Here is a 23,698-nt window from a genome sequence, read left to right as displayed (position 1 = left end):
GAGGTAGTCAGGACAGAGCAACTAAAGACACTTATGAAAAGGAATTTCCTGCTCTGCTGTGGAAACTGGCAAGAACAACGAGATAAGTGTGTTTGAGATGCTGAAGAGTATTCTGAGGGGGACTGATGACAATGTGTATTTTACTGTAATAAATTTAAAAAATTTTTTAACATTCACCATATTTCTTGATCACACTGCATACATTTGTTTTACAGGCCAGGTACCTTGTTCAAGGTTAGTGTATCCAAGTATCATCTGCCTCTAAAATTTTAGTTTGGTAGACTACAATATAAAATAACTAATTTCCTTTTAACACTTCTTTAACACCAAACTTCTGAAAGTCACAAACCTCAATCAGCCATTTTCTCCCAATAGCTACATGAAGATCTAGCTAAAGCACTCGTACACACAGTACATGTACTTTACAATACATGTATATGCAATCAGTAATTGTATGAATCTCAATAAGCCCAATATACCCTGTAGGCCAGTCCTATACCTATACAGGTAAGTAATCTGAGACCTGAAGAAGTTAGAATGACTTGTTGTATACCTAGCCAATAACAAAGATAGGTGGGTCCAGAATCAAAAATCGTAAGGGGTTGGGGACATAGCTTGGTGGTAGAGGGCTTGCCTAGCATGTATGAGGCCCTAGGTTCAACCCCCATATCATTTTTTTAAAAAAGGTAGAATCTAGGTTACATACTAAGAAACGTGAATTACTCATATAACTCATTTAAGTATTCTACATCCAATCCTTTTCCAGGGAACTAACAAAACACAAAAGTGAATCTAAGGCTCAATTATTATATAGATATAGAACTGATTTTATTATATCAAAATTTAAAGAAGCACATTTATTGGCATATAGAAATAAAAAACAGCTAAGATTTTAGTAAGAAATCATATTGTACAATTTATTTGAAAGCTTTAGTCAATTAATACCATTTTGGAATAAATTATACCTCATCAAGTGAATCGCTAACCAGATGTGTCCGCCTTACTTTCATATTTAGAAATAACATATTCATATCAGGTCTCTGTCTTCGAGATACTTTATCCACCAGACTTTGCTAATTAAATAAGAAAGCAAACATTTTTCACTTTTACTTACACTATAATTTCATTTAAAACACTTAAATACTTTAGTCAAAATCACTTAATTCCTGTCTTAATACCAGTACAATCTTGGTTTTAAAAACCTCATGAAATCAATTATATACATTTTAATTGTGAAAACACCTTCTTATTACTTTCTTTTGGAACAATGATAACCAAATGAGGTAACAAAAAAACCTCTCACTTTTTAAGAATGTGTATTACAGTTTCCATGTGTCTCATTTCTTAAGTAGCAAAGTTTTTTATTTAATAAATACAAACAAAATGAGAGCATTCAAAACAAGGTATGTACTTTTGATAAGCCTGGACTTAAGCTTTTTTAGACACTGAATTTACTCTAAAAGCACAACAGGTCTACTTTTAGAAAGTAATATGCCAATATTTATCAAGACATTAACAATGTTCACACCCTTTGTCCTAATAATTCCACTTCTGGGAATTCTAAAGACATATTTTTTTATACTGTTGGATAGTCAACACAGTGGTGGCGAACATATGGCATGCCTACCACAAGGGGCTGTTTGTATCACTGAAAGCTCTAAAAGGTTTCCCATCACTGACATAGTATTATCCATAAAAGCAAAACTTCTGAAATATCTTACATACATATCTAGTTAATGGAATACAACATGGCTATTAATAAATGATGGTTACAAAAACTGTAAATAGTACAAGAAAGGTATACCTGAAGTATGTAGGGAACAAAATTGTGTGTACACTACTGTTTTAACTCTGTTGACTTTTAAAGATGATATAGGAAAGACTATAAAAAGGATTTATTAAAGTGTTAACAGTTATGTTTGGGTGATGGAGACATGATCATAAGTTTTAAAAATCTACTTTTCATGCTTTTTCAAAATATAAGCACATTGTATATAAAAAACCCAACATATTAAAATTATAAGTCATTTATCATAAAATCTGGATGCTTATGTATTGAATTATCTAAATAACCTCTATCAGACTACTTCATTGTCTCTGATAATAATGGAAAATTTTTGTGCAGGTTACAATGGAACATTTCAGACATTTTAAATATACACAGCTATTTGTATATTTAAATAGATAAAATGTTAATACCCCAAATCTACATGCAAAGCAACTTAGATTTTGTAGATTACTGTAATAAAACACTCTAATTCAGAACCTTCTCCATAGCTCCAATATCCATTGCTAAAGTTTTAAGTTTTATTTCTCTGGTATCTGTTGTCTCTGGTATTCCTGAGACAACAACCTGTGTCATGAACATTTTTCCTAACTTTTCCTGTCTTCTATTCCTAGTCTAGCTCCTAGGGAGCTGTCATAATACAAATAGCCAATAAATAAATTTATATGAGGATATTAATGGTAGACAAGCTTAATGGCTACTCCTCCCATCAAGAATTCATTATTTACTAGCAAATGCTCCAAATAAAAGAAATAACCCAACAAGAGAATTCAAGACAGTCTGACTGAGGATGTTCTTTTTAGGGGAACCTCTTTTGCAGTTATAGATTGTACTATAAGCTCTTGCTTATAATATCTGCAAGTTTGTCTTTATGTCAAAATAGTCACTAGTCATTAATTCCAAATGTTATGGTAATTTATTAGTTAAAATGTTGGAAAATCTGTCAGGACTGATTATAATGTCACTTGACTTTTCAGTCTCTACTCACTTACTTCTATGCTCTGTGAAAGACATAGCCTATGCTAGAATGAATATCTGCCACTCTCCTTTTAAGTAGAAAAATTACACAGAAAAGATATTTACTATCTTAAGTATGAGTGACAGAAAACTGCTAGAGAAATTCAGATAAACTTCTAGCTCTTTAGATTTTTCTTACAAATATAAAAAATCATAGTCCAAAGTGAAAAAGTACTAAACAAGCACATGATATTATGCAACTATAAAAAATGTCAAAATGACTAGCTGTATAGATTGAGTCAGTATCTACTCCAGATCAACTAACAATTCTGTTGCTAAATATACCAGTTTAAACTCATTTTTAGGGGGGTAGCATGGCTTTAGAATTCCTCTGGGAAGTGTAGATAATAAAATTTCTTCAAATAGTCTCATAGTCTTAGCTGACTTTGGGATGTCATCAGTCACTAAAATCTTTTGTTCTTCTCTGTGACAGAAACACTTTACAGGAAGTTACTTCCAAAAGAATGAACAATTCTTACTTTTAAAGTATTTTGAAATATTAGAATTTATGCTTTAGCATTTTTTATATTCTTAGACAAGACATGGAAATAATTTCTTTTTACTCTATTTCTTTCTCTATTTTAACAAGAATAGAGCCAAGCTTCCTTTTAATTTTTTTTTTTTTGGTACTGGGGATCAAACTCAGGTCCGTGCACTTGCACAGCAGGTGGTGAAACCACTGAGCTAAATCCCGGGCCCTTCCTTTTAATTTTTAAAGTTGTGAGCAATCATGTTACACAAGTAGAAACTTCAAATATATGGGCAAATAGTCTAGAGCTCTAATAAATAAAAAGCTAAATCTGTTATCTATTAAAGCTCGTAACTTCATTGTGCTCTGATGAAAACAGTCATAAAGTGTAGTAAGGAAAGGTGCAGAAATAAACTTCATCCTGCTTTATAATATGCTCCAAGTCAGGCTATCATCCCAGTGTCTATGGGCCTCTACACATTTTGATTTCCCAAGAACCAATAAAACATCTTTCACCTTCTTTAGGCATTTTCTCAGTTTCCCAGGATACACACCTTTTGATATATCTTGTAATTTTCTGGTTGTTTTTGTTTCTCATGAAAGGTACAAAATGTTGTAGTGCTTTGAGTAATTTGCTTTAAGGAACCCTCCTTGCCTCAGTGAAGTTTTCACCAATGCTCTGTTGGTTACCTGAAGCAGGAACTTTACAAACTGAGGTTCAACAAACTCCTAGTAATTTGATCTGTGAGAAACATTTAGTCTTCTGCTATATTTACAGCATAAGAATAAGTTTATTAGATTAGGGATGTCTTGTCTCCCACATTGCGAATGGGTTTAATCACTAACGGGGAATTAGAATATGAATTTTACTTTTAACATTGACTGATTATGCTAGAACAATTCACAAGACATTTATTAAATTATTTACTATATTGATTAAAGTTGGTATAAATATATTTTTATAGCTGGCTTACCCTTGCGATGCTTATCATCTGTTGTTCTGAGTCTCTCTGAATAATGATTTTTTTTGCAGCTATAGAAATAACGAATGGATACTGACAGAAGGAAAACCTGCTCAACAAGTGAAAACAGAAAAAGCAAATGGTGTATTTTTAGCAAAATTATCCTAAGGGAATTTAAGGTACCTCTTCTAGCAATATAAAAGAATTACTTTTGTATTGTGTTTTACCATTTACATAATGATTTTATGTTTATCATTTAATTTCCACAACCCTGTGAAGAATGTGTCATTACTAGATATACAGTGCTTTTATTCTCTAAGGGAAGCTACCTGTAATTTTCTGAAATGTATGTTAATCATTTACATTGTTTATACAAACAATTTCAGTTTATACAGTCACCTATATATCATCACATGTGGAAAACATGGCCAACATCAGAATCAGAAGGCAGAAGCATTACAACTGAAAACTCATATGCTCAAATTAAGAACTCATTATTATATGGCTTTTTCTGATGTAGGAGCATCACAAATGAAAAAAATCTAGCAATAACTACAATATGCAAAAAGCAAAGTAATAAATTTAAGATCATTAAAAGGAGAAATATGTTGCTATTAGTATTATATTTAATGCTATGTGAAATGATATATAATTTTAAAGATATAACATTATGATCAAAGCTTATGAAAATCACTTTTCTCCTAGGTCAGAGTCCATCTTGTGCTATATACTAAAGCCACAAACTACACAGACAAAGAATGAGTGTGGCAGTAATGACACTTTAGGAGTTAAACTTCCATCAGAAGTGACTGCACTGAATGCAACAGTGACAGCTGGAATCCATCTGAGTACAGTCAGGTGGTGCATCTGTTGACTGCTAGGTACAATGAAAACATGAGAAAGAAAGGGACGACCTTAGTATGAACTGGAAATGAGACAGCATTTGCTTTGGGATAAAATATTAATAAGCAGCAAAAGATATTTAATACTCCTGCTATAATACATCTACTAAATGCTAAAAATTAGGAAATATTAGAAAATACAATGTACTTAGTAAGATATACGTTGGTTTTAGTATATACTTTAAAACCATGCTTGTCAATTTTTTCCTTGTTGTAGGGAAAATACTACACATGTGAAATACCCAGATAAACAGATTAGGCTGCTCATGGTCCAAGATGACATGCCCAAAGACTCCAGATCCTGCTCTAGGTTCAGGCTGCTTGCTAAGGGCCAATGGAATTGTATTGTCAAAACTCCTGTGTAACTCAATTTTGGGATACTGTGCTGTGGTTCCACATTAAAAGATGATGTAATTGAAACAGGCACAACTCTTCTGAGTTATTTTGTGGTTACAGCCATACTAAAATGGGAGGAAAAGTAGCTTTGCAAAATAAAATGCGCCAAGAAAACATTCATGAAACTGACCAAGAGTCCACAAGTTCAGTTAGGAGTGTTCAGAGTGCACTGAGATATATCTAAAAGGCCATTCTATGTATTAAGCCCATTTTAATAGAGAGGATCCTTGGAAAGTAACCAATTTATGAACTAAATGGGGGTTTCAAGGTTATTTATGTTATTTACATCTATACCATATCTCTTACTCAGTCTTCCTTGGAATAAAGGCAATCTTCTGGATGTCTCAGGATATGAGAATAAACTATGTTTGGGATAATCTTGCTGTTTAATCCATACTAGAAATGTGGATTTACAGTGTTGAGTATAAAGGAATTTTGTCAGGTACTTTGAAATCTATTACATTAAATAATCTGTCAAGCCCTTTCTCTCCAAGATCTATTCTTTTTGTGCAATATGTAATAGACAACTACTTTTTCTAAAGAATAGAGTAAAAGTGAATGTGTGTGTGTGTGTGCATATGAACATGTGTGTGACCAATGAATTGGATTAGGCACTGGCAAACTATGGCCTCAAGACAAATATGGCCTACCATCTGTTTTTGTAAATCAAGTTATAGGGCACACTTATTCCTTTACATATTGTCTAAGCTGTTTTGGGGCTAAAATAACAAAACAATCTGTATAACTCACAGAACTAAAAATATTTAGCATCTAGTTCTTTGCAGAAAAAATCTGTTGACCTCTGTGACAGATGAGAACACATAAAATAAAGTATCTACTATGACAGAACCTTTCCCTTCTTGAAAATGCACTAACCACACCAAAACCAAATTAACACGTACATAAATCCAAACTGTGGCAGGAAAAGACAAGGCTTAAACAAACACAATGATATTTCAAGGATGGATATCTAAATTACATACAATATATAAATTTTTTATTTAAACGAACTTATAAATATTTTATATAAACTTAAAAATCTAGTCATTACATTGAATAATATTTCATTCAGGTGAACAATCAAATGAGCTTTTGATCATACCTGTGAGAGTTTCCAAAGCTCTGCCATGTATGATATTCTTCCATAAGGTCAATGTGATCCAATGTAGAATTATAGAAATCAGTATAAGGAATAAGGGGAGGGTGAACCAAATTGTTTGCAGTATCTGTAAAGATACAGTCTAACATAATGATCTTTTCCAACATGCTCCTGATCATTCTAATAATAAAGCCATCATTTTAATGTCCACTGGCTAGCCTTGACTTAGAAACTCTCGTTTTTCAACAACTGTAGTTTCCAATGAAGAGTAACTTTAATAGTGGTCAAAATTTCTTAAGCAAAAAATTTAATTAAAAAAAACTTATAATGGTTATCATAAAAGTATTAAAGGGAGTATTTACATGGCTGTCTACTCATATTTTCCCATCAGTGTGCATTACAATTAATGGGAGTTCCTATTTTCTCAGGAATCACTACTTAGCAGATCATATGCAGGTAATAGCTATAATATAGAATACTGCTCAATAAAAGGCATAAAGCTTTTTTATGCTTATAAATTGTGAAGCCATTATGAAAACAATCAGTTTTTTCCTTCAAAGGAAGATTTTAAAATTTAAGAATACCTCTATAGTACTTTGATATCCTTAAGAAATGTCCCTAAGATTTAACAAAAGAAAAGATGATAGAATAATGAAAACCTACTAAGTAGAGCCAACACTTTAGATGCTGATGGAATCCACCAGGAACATTTTGTTATAGGTGGAAATTCTTCAGGCTTTGCAGGAAACAGACGTAAAGAAATAAATTGCAGCAATCTCTCTACCAATTGCTTGAAACTCTTCTGGGATAATCTGGCAAAGATTTTGAAATCGTTCCAATGAAAATTCACATTTTAAATTTTTGTAATATATTAGTTATCAAACTACATCCTATACACATAAAATTTTAGACTATTCTCTTAAATTCTATTTCCTAAGTTGCCAAAAATTTGAAAAGATACAAAAATCTTATGTTGAAGACTGTTTCTTAACAAGAAATAAAACACTAAAACTGCCACAAGGTTAGTAATTTATTTTTAAGGCTTTCAAAATTTAGTTAATCTTCACTGTTCACATATTCCATATTTGCAAAGTTGCCTACTAGTTGTAACTCCAAAATCAATATGTCTGTTTATGTGGTCATTTGTGGACATGCAAAAAATGGTGAAAATTTTGAGTCAGCTGACATGCACCTTTTCCAGCTGAGGCAGAACAAAGCACTGCTCTGCCTTCTTGTTTTAGCTCTCATACTGTAAACAAATATTCCTTACATAGCCTTATGGCATGTTTTTCATACTTTTTTGTTTTTTTGTTGGTCATTTTACTATTTTTAAATGGCCCTGAAGTGTAGTGATAATGTACTCTCATCCAGTGTTCCCACAAACAAGAAAGACGTGGGGCACTTTATAGAGAAAATATGTATGTTAGATAAGCTTCCTTCAGACAAGGGTTATATTGCTCATAGTCATGAGTTCAATGTTAATGAATAAACAATTTACATTAAATATGTGTCTTTAAGAAAAAACACTCAAAAAGCAAAGTTATGCATTGATTAGTTGACAAAAATGTGATCAGAGGCTCGCATGAATCTAAGCCTATATTTTCCCAAGAAGCAATGCCTCAGTCAAATTTGCTAATTCAGTGTTTATGGTGATGTACAGAATATAACTACTGTGAATAATGAGAACTGGTTGAATTTAAAATTCATTTTGGAAGTATTTTGCCTGTTTAGTTTTTATCCATTATGGAAAAAACTCTTTGTTAATGTGAATATAGTTCCATAAAAAAAGTGTTGTGTTTTTATATCTTGGTGTCAATGGCTAACCTATTATTTTATTTATTTATTTTTTAAAAATTGCTTTTTTTGGTACTGGGGAGCGAACTCGGGTCCTTGGCTTGCGAGGCAGGCGGCAGAACCACTGAGCTAAATCCCCGGCCCCTAACCTATTATTTTAACAATGTTTTTAGGTAAAGTGAAAGTACCATGTAAATAATGGTGAAATTTTTTGATATGCAGACAGGAAATAAAAAGACATGTATTAAAACAGCAATGTCTGAGCAAATCCAGTCATCTTTGAGATAGTATATACAAAAACAAAAACAATGAATGTCCTGTATAAAACTTGAAAGAATAAATAGAAACTCTCAATGGCTTACACAAGCAAAATGGCTTACACTTACATTAAAAACACATTTTTAATTATCCTTTAACATTATACTAAAGTGTATTTTTAATAATTGGCTTTTCAAGCAGCATTTCTAAAAACCTAAAAAACATTCAAATATATTTTATTTTAAAGTTACTAATATTGATCTTAAACTGTGAGGCTATAAAAGTTTTTCATATTATAGAATGATTTACTTTTTCAACCAGTGAACTAGGAAATGGTGGTCAGCTTCCACTAAGGTAGCTATCTGTCGTAGCAAGTGAGCATAGATGACATATGTCGATGTGTTATTAAATTGAGGATTCTGAAAAAGATTTTAAAGACAATTGTGTTAAAATTTTGTTAGCATGTAAAAGGAAAGACACTAAGTTTTATGAATTAAGTGATAAATTCAGAAAACTAAATGAGATTACAAAATACTTTTTAAAAATTTATTTGTTATTTAATTAGCAGAGCCTTTGATTTATGCTGCAATAAAATGGAAAGAGCTTGGCTTTGGAGTAGACAGATCTGAGTCTGAGGGCTAATTCTACTCTTATTAGCTGTGCACCTCTAGGTATGTGCCTTAAACTTTGAATTTCAATTTCCTCATCTGTATAATAATATCTATTTTAAGAACTGTTTTGAGTAGTAAAAAAATATATATGTAAAGCACCTAGCTTGATACCTTCATAAATGCTGGCAATCATTGATATCCATTAAAGAAAAAAGAAATCTGGGTTTTCCTTGACTGAAAAGCAATGCTAGCAAAACTAAATAAAATCTGGTTGTGAAACTGCCACTGTGAAATAAATTGGCTGCATATTTCACAAAAGTAAGGGATCACATAATAGCTTCTGACAATTTTTAAATGTTAAAGGGACACAGAAGGAGTGCTTGTAAACTAAACAAAACCTCTTGTTTCCAAAATGTAAAACTACATCACAATATACATTTCAGTATTTCCTGTCATAAATGTTATTTTAAAAAACTAAAATTGTAAAAAATAAGAGTACAATGCAGTTTTAAAAACTGATTTATTTGGAAGACAATTCAAAATTAAAGTGATCTCAGCTGATAACTTCCATCTAGTGACAGTTATGAGGAAGAATAAAGATATCATGAGCAGAGTGTACTGCTGACTAATATATGTACCATCTAAAATTTTGAACTTCATATTGTCATAATTCTAGCTTTTCTACCTGTTTTTTTTTTTGTAGCTTTGCTTCTTTCTACTTTGACCTATTTTCCTTCTTTCTACCTCAACTATTTCTTGCCACTCTCTCTCCCTTTCCAGTTTTCCCTTTTTATTCTCTTCCTTCTTTTTCATATTTACTTTTGGGTATAACATTGCTATTGTAATATCATAGTATTGAACTAAACATTACATGTTATTTAATAAAATGTTTCTTACCTTTAACATGTTCAGATCAGAGTTGCCCCGTAGTGAAACATACAAATTATAGCCCCATTATGAATGTATTAAATGATTCAATATACCTGAACAATTTTTGTAAATAGTGAAGAATGGTACAAATGTAGCACGTTAGCTAAGGGAGTAATGTATTTCTTTCTCAAAAAATTATAACAAAGATTGTTTTTCCTGTGTCTGGACTTTACTTTGCATGTATGAATCTGTATTTCTCAAGATGAAAATGTTTATCATATATAACAAATAGAAACACCTTCTATCTTTTCATAAGAATTCTAGTTTAACATTACTGAAAAATATGTAAAGAAGTTAGAAACCTAGTACATGGGGAAATAAAAGAAAGTCTCAAAGCCCATTTAAACTAGTTACAGGAAAAATTTTGAAAGGAGAAGGAAAAGTGCTTCCCATTTTGTTTGTTCCAAAATATCAGGGCAAGAACCAAATTAAAATTTTAATCTCTCATATAATTTAGCTTTTGAAGGTTTATTTGTCCTTTGGTTACATGTAACTGTAATTCTAAAAAAGTATCAATAATGTTGCCTATATATGATACTTAATATTTGATATTATTTCACACATGCACAAATTGAGATCTGATTAAACCACCTTCACTAAGTTTTTGTTCTCTTACCTGTAAAAGTATAAAATACGCTCTAAGATCATCTTTTGTTCGTGGGCTAAAAAAGAAACATAACTGATTACAGATGGGTGTTTAATTTCATAGTATCTAACACAAATATCAATACACATTTTTGTAAAAAATGAGTTGAGAAAAGCCCCCCCCAAATTAACCAGTATTATTAAGACAGTAACATGTCTTTAATATATTGGAAATATAGATTCTTCTGTCCCTAAACTATGATGGTTCTAACCATACCTAAAGACTGAGTTACTATGATAGCTGTCACATTTTGTGAGGTAAATATCATGGCTAACTCTGAAAATAGATGAGTCTAAAGAATAATCAACAATTTTATAATACTTATATTTTTGTTTTAATAAGAGACAATCTTTATTTATTATTTATGCATTAAAGAAAGAAAACATGCTTGTGTTTGTAGGTCCATTCCTGAAGTGATATATGTAGAAATATCTGCAAATCAAATCATATTTTTAAAGGCATCTAGCATGTTTTTAATTAATTGTGGTGGTTAATATTGTCAACTTCATTGGCTTGAGAGAGGACTATGAGATTAGAAAAGCATACTTTAATGTTTGTTTGGGTGTATTATGGAGGTGTGACCTGGGCAATAAATCAGGTCCCCGGCCTATTTCCTGGCTGCCATGAGTTAAGTAGCTTTCCTCCACCAAAACTTTCCACTATGATGTTTGTGCCTTGGAACCAGCTGGCCAAAGACTGAAACCTCTGTAACTGTGAACCAAAATAAATCTCTCCTCTAACTTGCAAGTGTCAGTTATTTTGTCCCCAAAATGGAAGGCTGATCCATAAAAGAATCATTTTGGATATTTCTAAAAAGTTAAATTAAAATTTTCTCCACGTTAAGCTAGATTTTCACATTATCAGATTTGACCTAGAACTTTATTATTCCCAAGGTTGATGAGTATTTTCTATCTACTCAACATCTATTTGATACACTTTCATAGTGCTCAGAAGTAACTTCTTGAATTAAAAATGCAATTTAAAATCCTTGCCTGCCTAGATCTTGGATTAAAAAACAAAATTCAGATATTAAAGCTGATTTTATTCCCAAGGTTGATATCAAAAATTTTTCTTTCTCACCTACTCAAAATTTATTTCTATTTAGCATCTTTGCCTCTCAGTCCTTTCCCATTCCACCTAGGATTTCATAAAATTAGTAGCCCACATGAATTATCATGCACAGGTAACAAATAGTATGAATGGGTTTGATTTCTTAGAATATTTTTGATGATATTTTTCTTACCACACTCAAGAAGTAGCTAACTCTCAGTTTGGCCTCAACTCTTCAGTCCTCAGGCACCTAACTGAGAAGTAATAGGAATTTCTTTTCTCTGAAGCCAGTCAATCTTTTTCTCAAAATTTCTCTCTGGCTACTAGGAAGGTTCAAGAATAAATTTAACGCTTACTTCACTTAGGTTACTGATTAATACTATCCTGGATTTATAAAGCACATATATCTGCAAATAAAAAGTTTTACAGACAATTTAAAAAGATTCACAGATCTTCTGATGTACATATACAGATCTTCTTATGTACATATACAGATCTTCCTAAGAAGTCACAAATCTTAAAACAGCTTTGTTGTAAATCATTTATAATCCCTTTCTGGTCCATCTTGCTATTACAACTCAACCAAAATATTTTCTGAGAGTAAAATATGCACACATATTAAAGATATGAGATATATTATTTTTCCATTCAGATATATGTTAATATATCTCATATCTTTCCATTCAGATATATGTTAATATATCTCACCCTTTCCATTCCCGTAACAGGCTGTTAATGATTCCCTTTAATACTGTTTTTTGAATGTCTTGAGGCTGTAGGCAAAAGAAAATAACAAGATACAATAATCAAGGTTTGGTACTTAGGTGGTTTTGCTAACTACATTTATAGATTTATTTCAATAATTAAAATCAGATTTGATGACTGAGGATTAACATAGTAGTATGCATTTTATATCTGAAAATTCTAGGGAACACCAAAGATAAAAGTTAAAATGAGGGCGCAAGGACCCGAGTTCGATCCCTGGTACAAAAAAAAAAAAAAAGTTAAAATGAGAATGCTTCCTGGAATCTGCAGTATACACTTTCCACAAACATACATTGTGGTCCTTTGATAGAGTAAAATCATGAACACAAGTCCAACAGTAGTACGTTTAGCAATTTAAAATGGTTACAATTAGCAGTTAAACCCATACTTCACTAGGAACAACTATTAAATTAAAACATTAACTGATGTTTAATTTAAAATATGGTCAGGTATTTTTTCATTATAGAATAATTTGGGAAAGGTATAAAATAATATTATTTTATAGTTTAATAACTGAAGCACTAGAAAAATCTTATTTATTACCAAATATCTCAAATAAGACTGAATGAAAATAAAATACATCTAGATGGTACTTTGCATTACAATAGAAGAAAAGCTGCATTAACCAGAAGATTCAAATAATCAGAAAAAAACTGTATAATGAAATAGGTAAATGTCAAGAAAACAAACATATATTATGAATTTATTTAAAAACTACTACTGACTTCTATTATGCTTTAGATCTGTAATGTTCCCAAAAGGCCTGTGTTCAGAAGTGGGGCTTTGGAAGGGTGAATGGGGTCATAGGTGGATTAATCCATTGATGAGTTCATATAGTTAAATGTGCTGTTAGAAGGTGGGGCATGGTCTAAGAGGACAGGCTAATGACGGAATAACTTGGAAGGGTGTATTTTCCTTGCTTCTCCACTTCTGTCTCTGCTTCATGGCTGCTATGGTTGAGCTTTCCTCCACTATACTCTCCCACCATGTTGTTGTACTGACTACGTGGTCCAGAAGCATTTGGAACTGGTTTGCGAGAGGAGTTTGGAAAAGTTTGGAGATATAAGCTAGAAAAATCTTAGAATATTGTAAGCAAAGCTAGACGAGTGATTCCGATTGGAGCTCAGACTAGAATGTTCATAGAAATGTGGATAGTAAAGGCCACCCTCACAAGGTTTCAGTACACTCTTACAATCACAAATACCTCACTTCTTGTTCTTTCCTCGTTCGAAAAGAAACATCAAGAAAAAAAGGGAAGGAGACAAAACCAAGTCAAATATTCCTCCTTATGGTGGAATTTATATTAATGACTAAATTATAAATTAGCTCAGATTACTTCTCTGCCTCCATTCAAATAGGAGAGGCTTTATAGAGCTTGTGGGAGGTGGAGCTGCACTTGGGTAGATTGGCTGTGGGTAAATTAATTCCCAACAATTGACTTAAACTCTTCTGCACCTGGGAGTGACTGGGTCTGAGGATCCAAACAGTCCACTGAGTCTGCTTCTCCTGCACTTTGCAGGCAAGTTTGGAGGGTGGGCCAATCAATACTCCTCAAAATTCTAGTCCAAGCTGGACATACCTGGCCAGTTACTATGCCACTGTCTTTAGAGTAAAGTGAACACTCCAACTTGCCCTTCTTCTATCTCTGCAGTTAATGCAGGCTGTTTCTCTGCACTCCCAGTGCCTGAAGGTCTTCACTGTCCCAAACCTCTGAGTTTATCTTAGCATTTGTTTCCTTTTGTGTTCAGCACCAACAAGAAGATGCCTGGGCAAAAACTGTCCAGTCTAGCATGACTTCTCTATCCCCTTAGTCTCTTGAGAAAGGCTTGGACTTTGGACTTGCTTTGGGAACACAGCTAATGAACTGGGTAGAACTTTGATAATATTGTCTCAGATTCTGGGCCATTTCCTAGTTGGTAAACTATGTGGTTGGCAGTGTGGACAATGTCAATAAGGGTAAATGCCCACCTGAAGCTGCCTCCTGCCTTCTTCCTATTTTTATGTGATTCTGAATGGCCTGGTTTTCACAGGGGAAGCTGCATGGTTCTGTCGTGCTGTGGACAACACCATCTCTAGATCTGTGATGGGAACAGCACTTGGTTTCTGGACTAGTTTGCTTCTTATTCTCCCTTTCTCTTTTTCTGTAGTTCAACTGTTTGCTATGCCATTCAGGTTGTGTTCTAGTGGTTGGTGTTTCTACCACCTGAGGTAGCCACACTCTGGCCTTGACGCCTATCTTAGAGCCTACCATTTGCGCTGCTTCCTCTACTCTGCCAAGGCCATTCTGTTCCTATATGATTAAGTTTTTGCCCTACTTGGCTTTGGTCTTTCTTTGGTACAACTGCTTTCTATTCCCCTATCCCTCCCTTTTGGAATTGCAATGTTTATGATACACCATTGTATATTCAAAATATTTAACTTTGTTTTTTGATTTTTACAGGTGCTCACAATTGAGAGTTTACTTTGAGTTTGGACTTAAGACTTTTCAGCAATGCTGGAACTGTTAACACTTTGGTGACTCTTAGAGATGGACTAAATGCATTTGGCATGATAAGATGGACATGAGCCTTTTGGGGCGCAAGGGCAGAATGTTATTGTTCAGATCTGAAATGTTTCCCAAAGGTCTCGTGTGTTCAGAGGTAGGGCTTTTGGAAGGTGGTTGGATCATGGGGGTGCTATACTCAACAGTGATTAGTCCACTGATGAATTCATAGCTGAATGTACTGTTAGGTGAGGCCTGGTTGGAGGGACTGACTTGGAAGGGTGTAGTCCTGTCCTTGGCACTTCCTTTCTCTGTTTCCTGGCTGCCTTGGGTTGAGCAGCTTTGCTCCACACCATGTCTTTGCTGCTTTGGAGCCAGCCAACCAACCATGCATGAACTGAACCCTCTGGAATCATGAATCAAATTAAAACTCTCTTTTATGTTATGGGTGTTGGGTATTGTGTCTCAGGGACAAGAAAGTAATACAAATTCCAAGACATCTGTCAACACTCATTTGACCTTGCTCTTATGATACATATGTATTTAATATATCATTCATTTCTCTTCCTTTGCTTACAGTGACTTTTCATACTCAGAAGGCAAATGTTATTCTGCTCAACTACTTATTTAGTGTCTGCTCCTGGGCAATAGAAGGCTTGCAGGAGAAAGATCAAGCAAAACTGATCAAACACACTAAGTTTATGACTATAAATCTCAAAAGGACACTCAATGACACTGATACTACTACACATCCCTAGTTCATTTACTTCCCCACTCCTTAAGACAAATAATATTTCAAAACTGCTTCTCATCTAATTTTTTTATATTTCATAAGACTGACATTTTTGAAGGGTTTAAATTATTTGTTTTGCTGAATATCTCTTAATTTGAGGGTTTTTGCTACATTCTCATGATTATATTTTCGGCAGGGGAACTCATATATGATGTGTCCTTCTTAGTGAATCACATTAAGAAGCATCTGATGTCAGCTATTAGTTTGATGGTTTAGCTAAGATAATGACTGACTCAGTTATTACTATGATAGTTGTAAATCTTAATTGTTTTACTTTATCTTTATTAGGTTTGTGTCTAGATGTCCCCCCAAAGCCTCATGTGGTCATATGCCATTTTGGAGGTGGCTGAATCTAGAGTGTATGATTGATTCACGGTGGAGGTTGGCCTGAGGGCACTATGATTAAGGGCATGAGGGCTTCCCGCCCTAAGTAGTCTCAATAAGATAAAAGGGGCAGAAAGATGCTTTTAAGGGTTAGGGGTGCCATGAGTTATTCCTCCTTTGCAATGCCCCTCTGCCATGTGCCACTCTGCCTTGGAGCCAGCTGATTATGGACTGAAACTTCTACAAACTGTGAGCCAAATAAACCTTTCCTCCTTTAAGCTTGGGTGTCTGGTATTTTGCCTCAGCAATGAGAGAAAAGTAACTAATACAGTAATGGACTATTTTTTAAGGTAGTCTTGGGATTACAGAAAAATTGTGCATAAGGTACATAGTTTCCATATAAACCCACCCTCATTCTTCACATGTCCTAGGGTGGTGCATCTGTTATAACATATATATATATATATACACACACACACACATTCGTTATAACATACACACATATACATATATAGTATTATTAACTAAGGTCTACAGCATTCATTCCTTTCATTGTATAGTTCTGTGATTTTTGAGAAATGCATAATGTCATGTATTTGTCATTACAGTATCATAGAGAATAGCTTCACCACCTTAAAAATCCCGTGCTTCACCTATTCATCCTTCCTTTTCTCCTTCCCTTCTAAAGCACTGATCTTTTTACCACCTTTTCTAAAATATCATATAGTTAGAATTACTTAGTATGTAGCCTTTTAAGCTTCTTTCAGTTAGCAATGTGTATTTAAGGTTTCTGTGTGTCTTTCTGTGAAATGTAGCTCATTTCATTATACTTTTGAGTACTTCATGGTATAAATTTTATTGATCCATTCACCTACTAGAGATCTTGGTTGCTTCCAATTTCTAGCAACTATGAATAAAGTTGCTATGAACACTGTGTGCAGATTTTTAGGCAGACATAAGTTTTTAACTCATTTTGGTAAATTCTTAGAAGCACAATTGCTGGATCATATGGTAAGTTGGGTTTAGCTTTGAAAGAAAATTAAAATACAACTTATTAAAATTTGTGGGATATAGTGAAAGTGGTACTTAGAGAGAAATGTTTAACACTGGATGAATATATTAGAAATAAAACATATAAAATAAATTAAACTTCTACCTTAGAAACTATAACAAAAGAGCAAGTAAGCAAAAGACATAATAAAAATAGGACACACATGTATAAGTACCAAATAGTTTCTCTAGTGTGAGAAACTGAAAGTGTAAATAAGGACTAAAAGGTATAATAGATAATGTGAAATAGGAAGAAAAGGGGCAAAGGGGAAAGGGAAGTGGAAGGAGTAGGGGAAAGGAAAGAAGGGAATGGAATTAATATAAGAAAATGAAAATATGGAAACAAAGTCTTTGTAACAGGGGGAGGAATAGATGGGTTGAAGGGAGGGCAGGGGAAAGGGGAAACATAAGAACCAAGAGAGATTATGTAAAGGTACAAATTTCCAGTGATGAATGTCATTATACTGTATACCTAAAATGTACCAATAAAATAAAAATTAAAAAAAAATCAGAGCAGACATTAATGAAATTGAAAACAGAGAAGTATTAGAGAAAATCAACAAAACAGTAAGTTGTGTTTTTTGAGTTCAATAAAATTGATAAAACTCTAACCAAACTAGTCAAGAAAGGAAGAGAGAAGACACTAACTACTACCCAAATTAAAAAAAAATCATCACTTCTGATCACATAGGTATTTAAAGAATAATAGAGCACATTATGGTCAATTCTATGTTCATAAATTTAATAACCTAGATGTGTCTTTGAAAGGCATAGTGTTCTACAATTTATGCAAGAAGAAACAGATGCTTTTAACACACCTAGACCTAATAGGCCTAACTGAATCAATAATTGATAACCTTCTAAAAAAGAAAGCACCAGGCCCAGATAGTTGAATTCTACCAAATATTTAGGGAATAGATACCAATTTTTTACAACTTTCCCCAGAAAACAGAAACAAAGAGAACATGCATTTTGTGAGGCTAGCATGACCCTAATAATAGATATCACAAGAAAGTAAAATTATAGAACATTATCTCTAATGAACATAGATGTAAAACACTCAACAAAATATGAGCAAATTGAAACAACTAAAGAATTGTACACCATAATCAAATAAGATTATTTCCAGGTATGCAAAGCTTGTTGAATATTTGAAAATCAATTTAAATAATGCATCATATCAATAAACTTAAAAAAGAAAAATCACATGATCATCTCAATGGATGCTGTTATGAATTGGATCTAAAATATTCCCCACAAGGCTCCTGTGTTGGGAGTTTAGTCTCCAATGCAGGAGTGTTCAGAAATGGGGCTTTTACTAAGTGACTGGATCACAAGGGCTCTAACTTCATAGCTCAATGACTTTATTAGAAGGTAGAGCCAAATTGGATGAAGCAGGTCATTGAGGGGCATGGCTTTGAATGGTCTATTTTGTTCCTGGCTCTTTTGCTTTCTGCTTCCTGGCTGCCATGAGGTGAGCAGCTGTTTCACCATGCTCTATCATCACGGTGCTATTGGTGTGTTAACAGCCTCTAGACCTTTGTGGTTCACAGGGCTAGGAAACACACACACACACACACACACACACACACACACACACACACACCCCTCTAGATCTATTAAAAATCATGAGTTCATTTTGATGTCTCCAATTCCAATTCAACAACCAAAGTTATTTTTGGTTTTCCACCATCCCATACTTGTACCTCCTTTCTCCAAAACAGAAAAACACGGCTCTTGGTATCATAAATGTTTACTCATTTGTTTAGTACAACAATGCAAAGAAAGCATTTTCAGAACTGTTAACCCATACCATGGGGGACAGGGAACTACTAAGAAGAAAAGCTGAAGACTTGTTTAGAGTTTTCGGTGTTTTTTTAGATCTCTAAATTGAAGATACACAGTTAAAGTACTGTGGTTAAAAGTTACTTTGCTGGGCCAGGGATTTAGCTCAGTGGTTCCACCACCTGCCTTGCAAGCTAAGGACCCAAGTTTGATCCCCGGTACCAAAAAAAAAAAAAAGTTACTTTGCTGATTGTTTTAAAATATGGTTAAGTATTCAAAATATAATTAAGTCTTCTTATTTGAAATATATTTAAGTTTATTTTCTATTTGCATTCCATTTTCGGATGGTTTTCTCTCATGTCTGTATATAAAACGTGAATATCATTAGAAGTCAAAAGAAGTGTATTTAGAGGTGGAATTACGAGTCAAAGTGTATGTATACGCTGAGGGTCAGCACATAATACCAAGCATTCTCCAGATTGCATGCACCAGTTTTCACCTCATCAAGATATGATAATTCCAATCACTGCCTAATATAGCCAGTATGTGATAAGGTTTTTGAAAAAAATTTTATTAAACTTGATGAATGTGTTATTTCCACTGCTCTGATTTTTGGTGCCCTTTCGTATATTTAACAGTGAAGTACTCAGATTGGTAATAAGACAAAGAGGTCAGCTATTACTTCTTCTATATAAAATTATACAAGCAATCCTAACCAGTGCAATAAGGCAAATATGTACATACATCATTTAAGATGTAAGAACTGGGAAAGGACAAAATTCACATTTTCCACAAATGACATGATTATGTATATAGAAAATCCAAGTGAACTTACTGATGTACTATTGGAATAAATGAGTGAATTTAGCAAAGTAACCAGGTAAAGATATATAATATATACATATGAAAATATTGCTATATATTAGTCATAATTAGAAAAGTAAAGTATGATAGTATCAAAGAAAGATCAAGGGCCTAGAAATACATGTAATAAGAAATGTGTAGTACCTCTACTCAGAAAACTACAAAACATTACTAAGAGAAATTTTAAAAGATTTAGGTAACTGGAGAGCTACACCATCTCATGGATAGAAGGTATGTCAATTTTTCAAAACCTGATCTATTCTCTTGAATTCTCAAAATGTGGTCCCTTGATCAAAGACATCAGGATATTCTGGGAAGTTGTTACAAATGAAAATTCTTGAACACTACCCATAATCTACTGAATTTTACACTGCATATGAGTTTTGTATTTTAATAATCATTTCTTGTGATTGATGCATCCCATGATTTGAGAACCACTGTTCTCTACGGTCAGCACAATTCCAATATAATCAAATAATATTGTCCCTAAGTGAAACATAATTTTAAACAAAGATTGAATGAAAAGTATTTTGTACTTAATTCTCAGTTAATTAGAAAAATAAAAGAATAAGATGACCTAAATTTCTGAGGATTCCAACTATTCTTATTATAAAATTATACCTACCAGTTTCTAATTATGCTACAAAGTAATTATGCTACAAAGTGATCTCTATCTTATATGGCTGCATTTGATATATAGAAGAAACAAAAAATTATACTATTTGAATGTATCTATAAATAATACTTACAGTATTTAGCAAAGCATCATAAACAGCATTCACAAATTTAGCATTAATTCCAGAGTCTTCGATGGTATTAAATGAGGCAGTGACATCTTTCTGAAAATTTAATTTTAAAATTATGTGTATATAACATTTTAAAGACTATTCTTAGTTATATTTGATTAGTATCATTTCTTGAAAATTTCTACTATTGAGCAGTCTAATAATAAAAGAAAGAACTGTTAGGGCAGAATGCTGAAAATAAAAAGGACTGTATAAGGCCTGTTTTAATAATCTTTTAAAAACTAAAAACATGGAGTAAAACATTTAGTACAAATAAAAACACTATTTAAGATATCATTTAAATAATATTTGTCATACATGTAACAATAAATCAAAATATGTTTATACTGTTGGCAAAGTGAATACTAGGTAGAAAACTAGATAAATCTGTCATATCTTTTTTGAAAAATTTAAGACTTAAAGTGAATGGAAAACATGCTTTATGTATTTATTACCTTAAATACAGTATTTAATTCTGGGAAAGAATCAAATGTTGTTAGATAAAAATCATGTACTGTTTTCCAGTCTCCTGATGATTTAACTTTTTCTACATCTTCCCTAAAATAAAAACATACATTAACCATACGTATAGAAATATTTTTCAGATAAATGAGCATTCCTTTTTATAAATAATTTCACCAAACATGCAGTCTGAAATACTGAAACCGAACATACAAATCTGTGTTAATGTAATTATATAGTTTATGAATTTATTCTTAATGAGGTTAACATAGTAATCTATTTTCCACTGCACTGCTTTAAAAAACAGTTCATTCTTGACATTCCCCTTCTAATTATTACTCTTTCTTCACAGTCAAACTTCTAGAGATTCTGCTTATAATCTGTGTCTCAACAAGTTTCTCATTCCCACTTAGTCCTTCAAATTTTTAATTTTTGAGTGATGACATACCTTTTATTGCATGTGTTACATAGTAGCTAATTCTTTTTTTTAAATAGCAACATACTATTATTTTATTATATTTATCACTTTTTGCCTACTTTGAGCCATATTTTCTCACTTAGTGTTTCTTTTCTTTTGTTTCAATGTCTATCCCATACCCATTATTCACATATTTGTTTTCACCTTCAATTTGAGGATTCTAGTCTTTAGTGATGTCACTCTTGGTTAATAACTTATAAAGATCCACAAATCAATTAATTTCTTAACACAACAACATTAAATTACATTAAAACATTTCCAGATGATTATAAGTCTAAATATAAAAGTGAGTTGAAACTTACTGAAAGTCTTTCATAGTTTTGGGCTGAACAGGAAGGACAGGTTCTGAAAGGACTGGTGCCTTCATTTCAGATGACAATGTATCTATAGAAGTTCGCTGTTTTTGTCTAACATCAAGGGAAACTGGTGGTAGGTCTCTCACTGTTGAGTATTAAGAAAGCATTCAATGTAATTAATCATAAAATTTTTCCAAATTATAAAATGCCAGGCTAATTCAACATGAACAGAAACAAATGAATTACTGTATATTGAATTCATTTTGTGATCATGTAACAGAAAAAACCATCATTATAAAGGGCATGTAGTAGTGGGCTTATCTTCCTACCATCACTAACAATACCTAGTGATAGCTATAGAGCTTTAATGTAATGTATGTATTTAATATAGTTTCTTCTCCCTCTTCCCCTCAAAGGTCATTTATCAATTTTAGTTTTTCCCTTCCTTCCTTCCTAAATGTTGTTTTTCAAAAAATATATTTCATATCCTTAATGTTTATTAGCTTTTTGAACATATGCAAATAACTTATGTCCTCTATAATTCTTTATTGGAATGTTGGCATTTTCTTATCAGTTTGTATAAAATTCTGGTTTTCTTCTTTGGCAAATATTTGCCAATGTGTTGTTTGCCTTTTTGTTACATTTCATAACCTTCTAATGGTAAAATAAACAAATACAGGAAAGAACTCACAAAACAAATGCATGGTTTGATAAATTATTATAAAACAAATTTACAATCTTTGAAACCACAAATTAATTGTAACCTGTCTCCCTTTTGTTCCAATTACTGATAAGGTGGGGTGTCTATTTCTCTTTTAGTTCATTTCTTTGAAATTCTTTTTTACTTCTTTCTTCAATTTTCCTTAAATTTTCAATGATTTCTTCTTTTTATCTTTTAGTTGTTTTAAGGGTTTATGTATTACATAAACATTGGTTTATGGTGGCATACATCTGTAATCCCAGCAATCAGGAGGCCGAGGTAGGAGAATCCCCTTGAGTTTAAGGTCAACCTGTGAAAATAGTGAGTTCAAGGCCAACCTGAACTACATAGTGAGACCCTGTCTGGTAAAACAAAACAAAAAATAAACAGTTTGCTTTGTGTACCTTTTAATTTCTATTTTCTTTCATATTTCTAATTATTCCCTTATATTGTCCCTTTTGAGTTATTATAATTTGACTTATGTTGTCCTTTGAAGTGTTATATCATTTTTAATACAATTATGTTTTGAAATTTTTATTAATAAGAAAGAAAAGAGGACTTCAGCAGAAAAGAGATTAAAAAATAGTTGTTTCCTCTCTTCAATACTAGTCTTTATCACTATTATTCTTTGTGGACCTCTACAGTTTTTCTTCCTCTTTACTAGACTTGCCCTTTCCTATCCCTTCCCACACACACACCTTTCCCAATTTCGGTATAAACACCCACTATTAAAATACAAACAGACACATTTAAATATAAATTGACTTAATTCACTCCACCAAACATATAAATATATTTTTATACCCACTCATTTTATTAATATTGTGCTGTGGTAGAAGAAGAACACAATTTGAATTGTTAAGAGAAATGGATTTTCACGGAGCCTGAATGGGGATAGCCTTACATACAAGAAATGGTAATGCCAAGACCAAAGGATTTCAGAGTGAGGTTAGAACCACAGGCCCAGATGGGATCTATTTTTAGTTCAGAAGGT

General features: G+C 32.7%; 1 protein-coding gene across 6 annotated transcripts in view; it reads right to left on the bottom strand.

Moving 5' to 3' along the window:
• Hectd2 (HECT domain E3 ubiquitin protein ligase 2) overlaps positions 1 to 23,698 on the bottom strand; it is a 67,114-nt gene that overhangs the window by 16,083 nt on the left and 27,333 nt on the right. For all 6 annotated transcript variants that reach the window (XM_021253040.2, XM_004838495.4, XM_021253041.2 and 3 more), the window contains exons 3-12: positions 22,011 to 22,149; positions 21,224 to 21,326; positions 20,733 to 20,822; positions 12,629 to 12,693; positions 10,841 to 10,886; positions 8,993 to 9,102; positions 7,295 to 7,443; positions 6,635 to 6,758; positions 4,247 to 4,343; positions 966 to 1,073 (exon numbers count right to left, since the gene is read on the bottom strand). In XM_021253040.2, coding sequence (XP_021108699.1) covers positions 966 to 1,073; positions 4,247 to 4,343; positions 6,635 to 6,758; positions 7,295 to 7,443; positions 8,993 to 9,102; positions 10,841 to 10,886; positions 12,629 to 12,693; positions 20,733 to 20,822; positions 21,224 to 21,326; positions 22,011 to 22,149 — 1,031 coding nt within the window. The remainder of the gene's footprint in view (positions 1 to 965; positions 1,074 to 4,246; positions 4,344 to 6,634; positions 6,759 to 7,294; positions 7,444 to 8,992; positions 9,103 to 10,840; positions 10,887 to 12,628; positions 12,694 to 20,732; positions 20,823 to 21,223; positions 21,327 to 22,010; positions 22,150 to 23,698) is intronic.

The sequence above is a fragment of the Heterocephalus glaber genome, unplaced genomic scaffold, assembly GCF_053883595.1.
Source record: "Heterocephalus glaber isolate CG9 unplaced genomic scaffold, H.glaber_assembly_v1.0 deba00001497, whole genome shotgun sequence".
NCBI classification, from domain to species: Eukaryota; Metazoa; Chordata; class Mammalia; order Rodentia; family Bathyergidae; genus Heterocephalus; species Heterocephalus glaber.
This window is presented reverse-complemented; position numbering and strand designations above follow the sequence as displayed.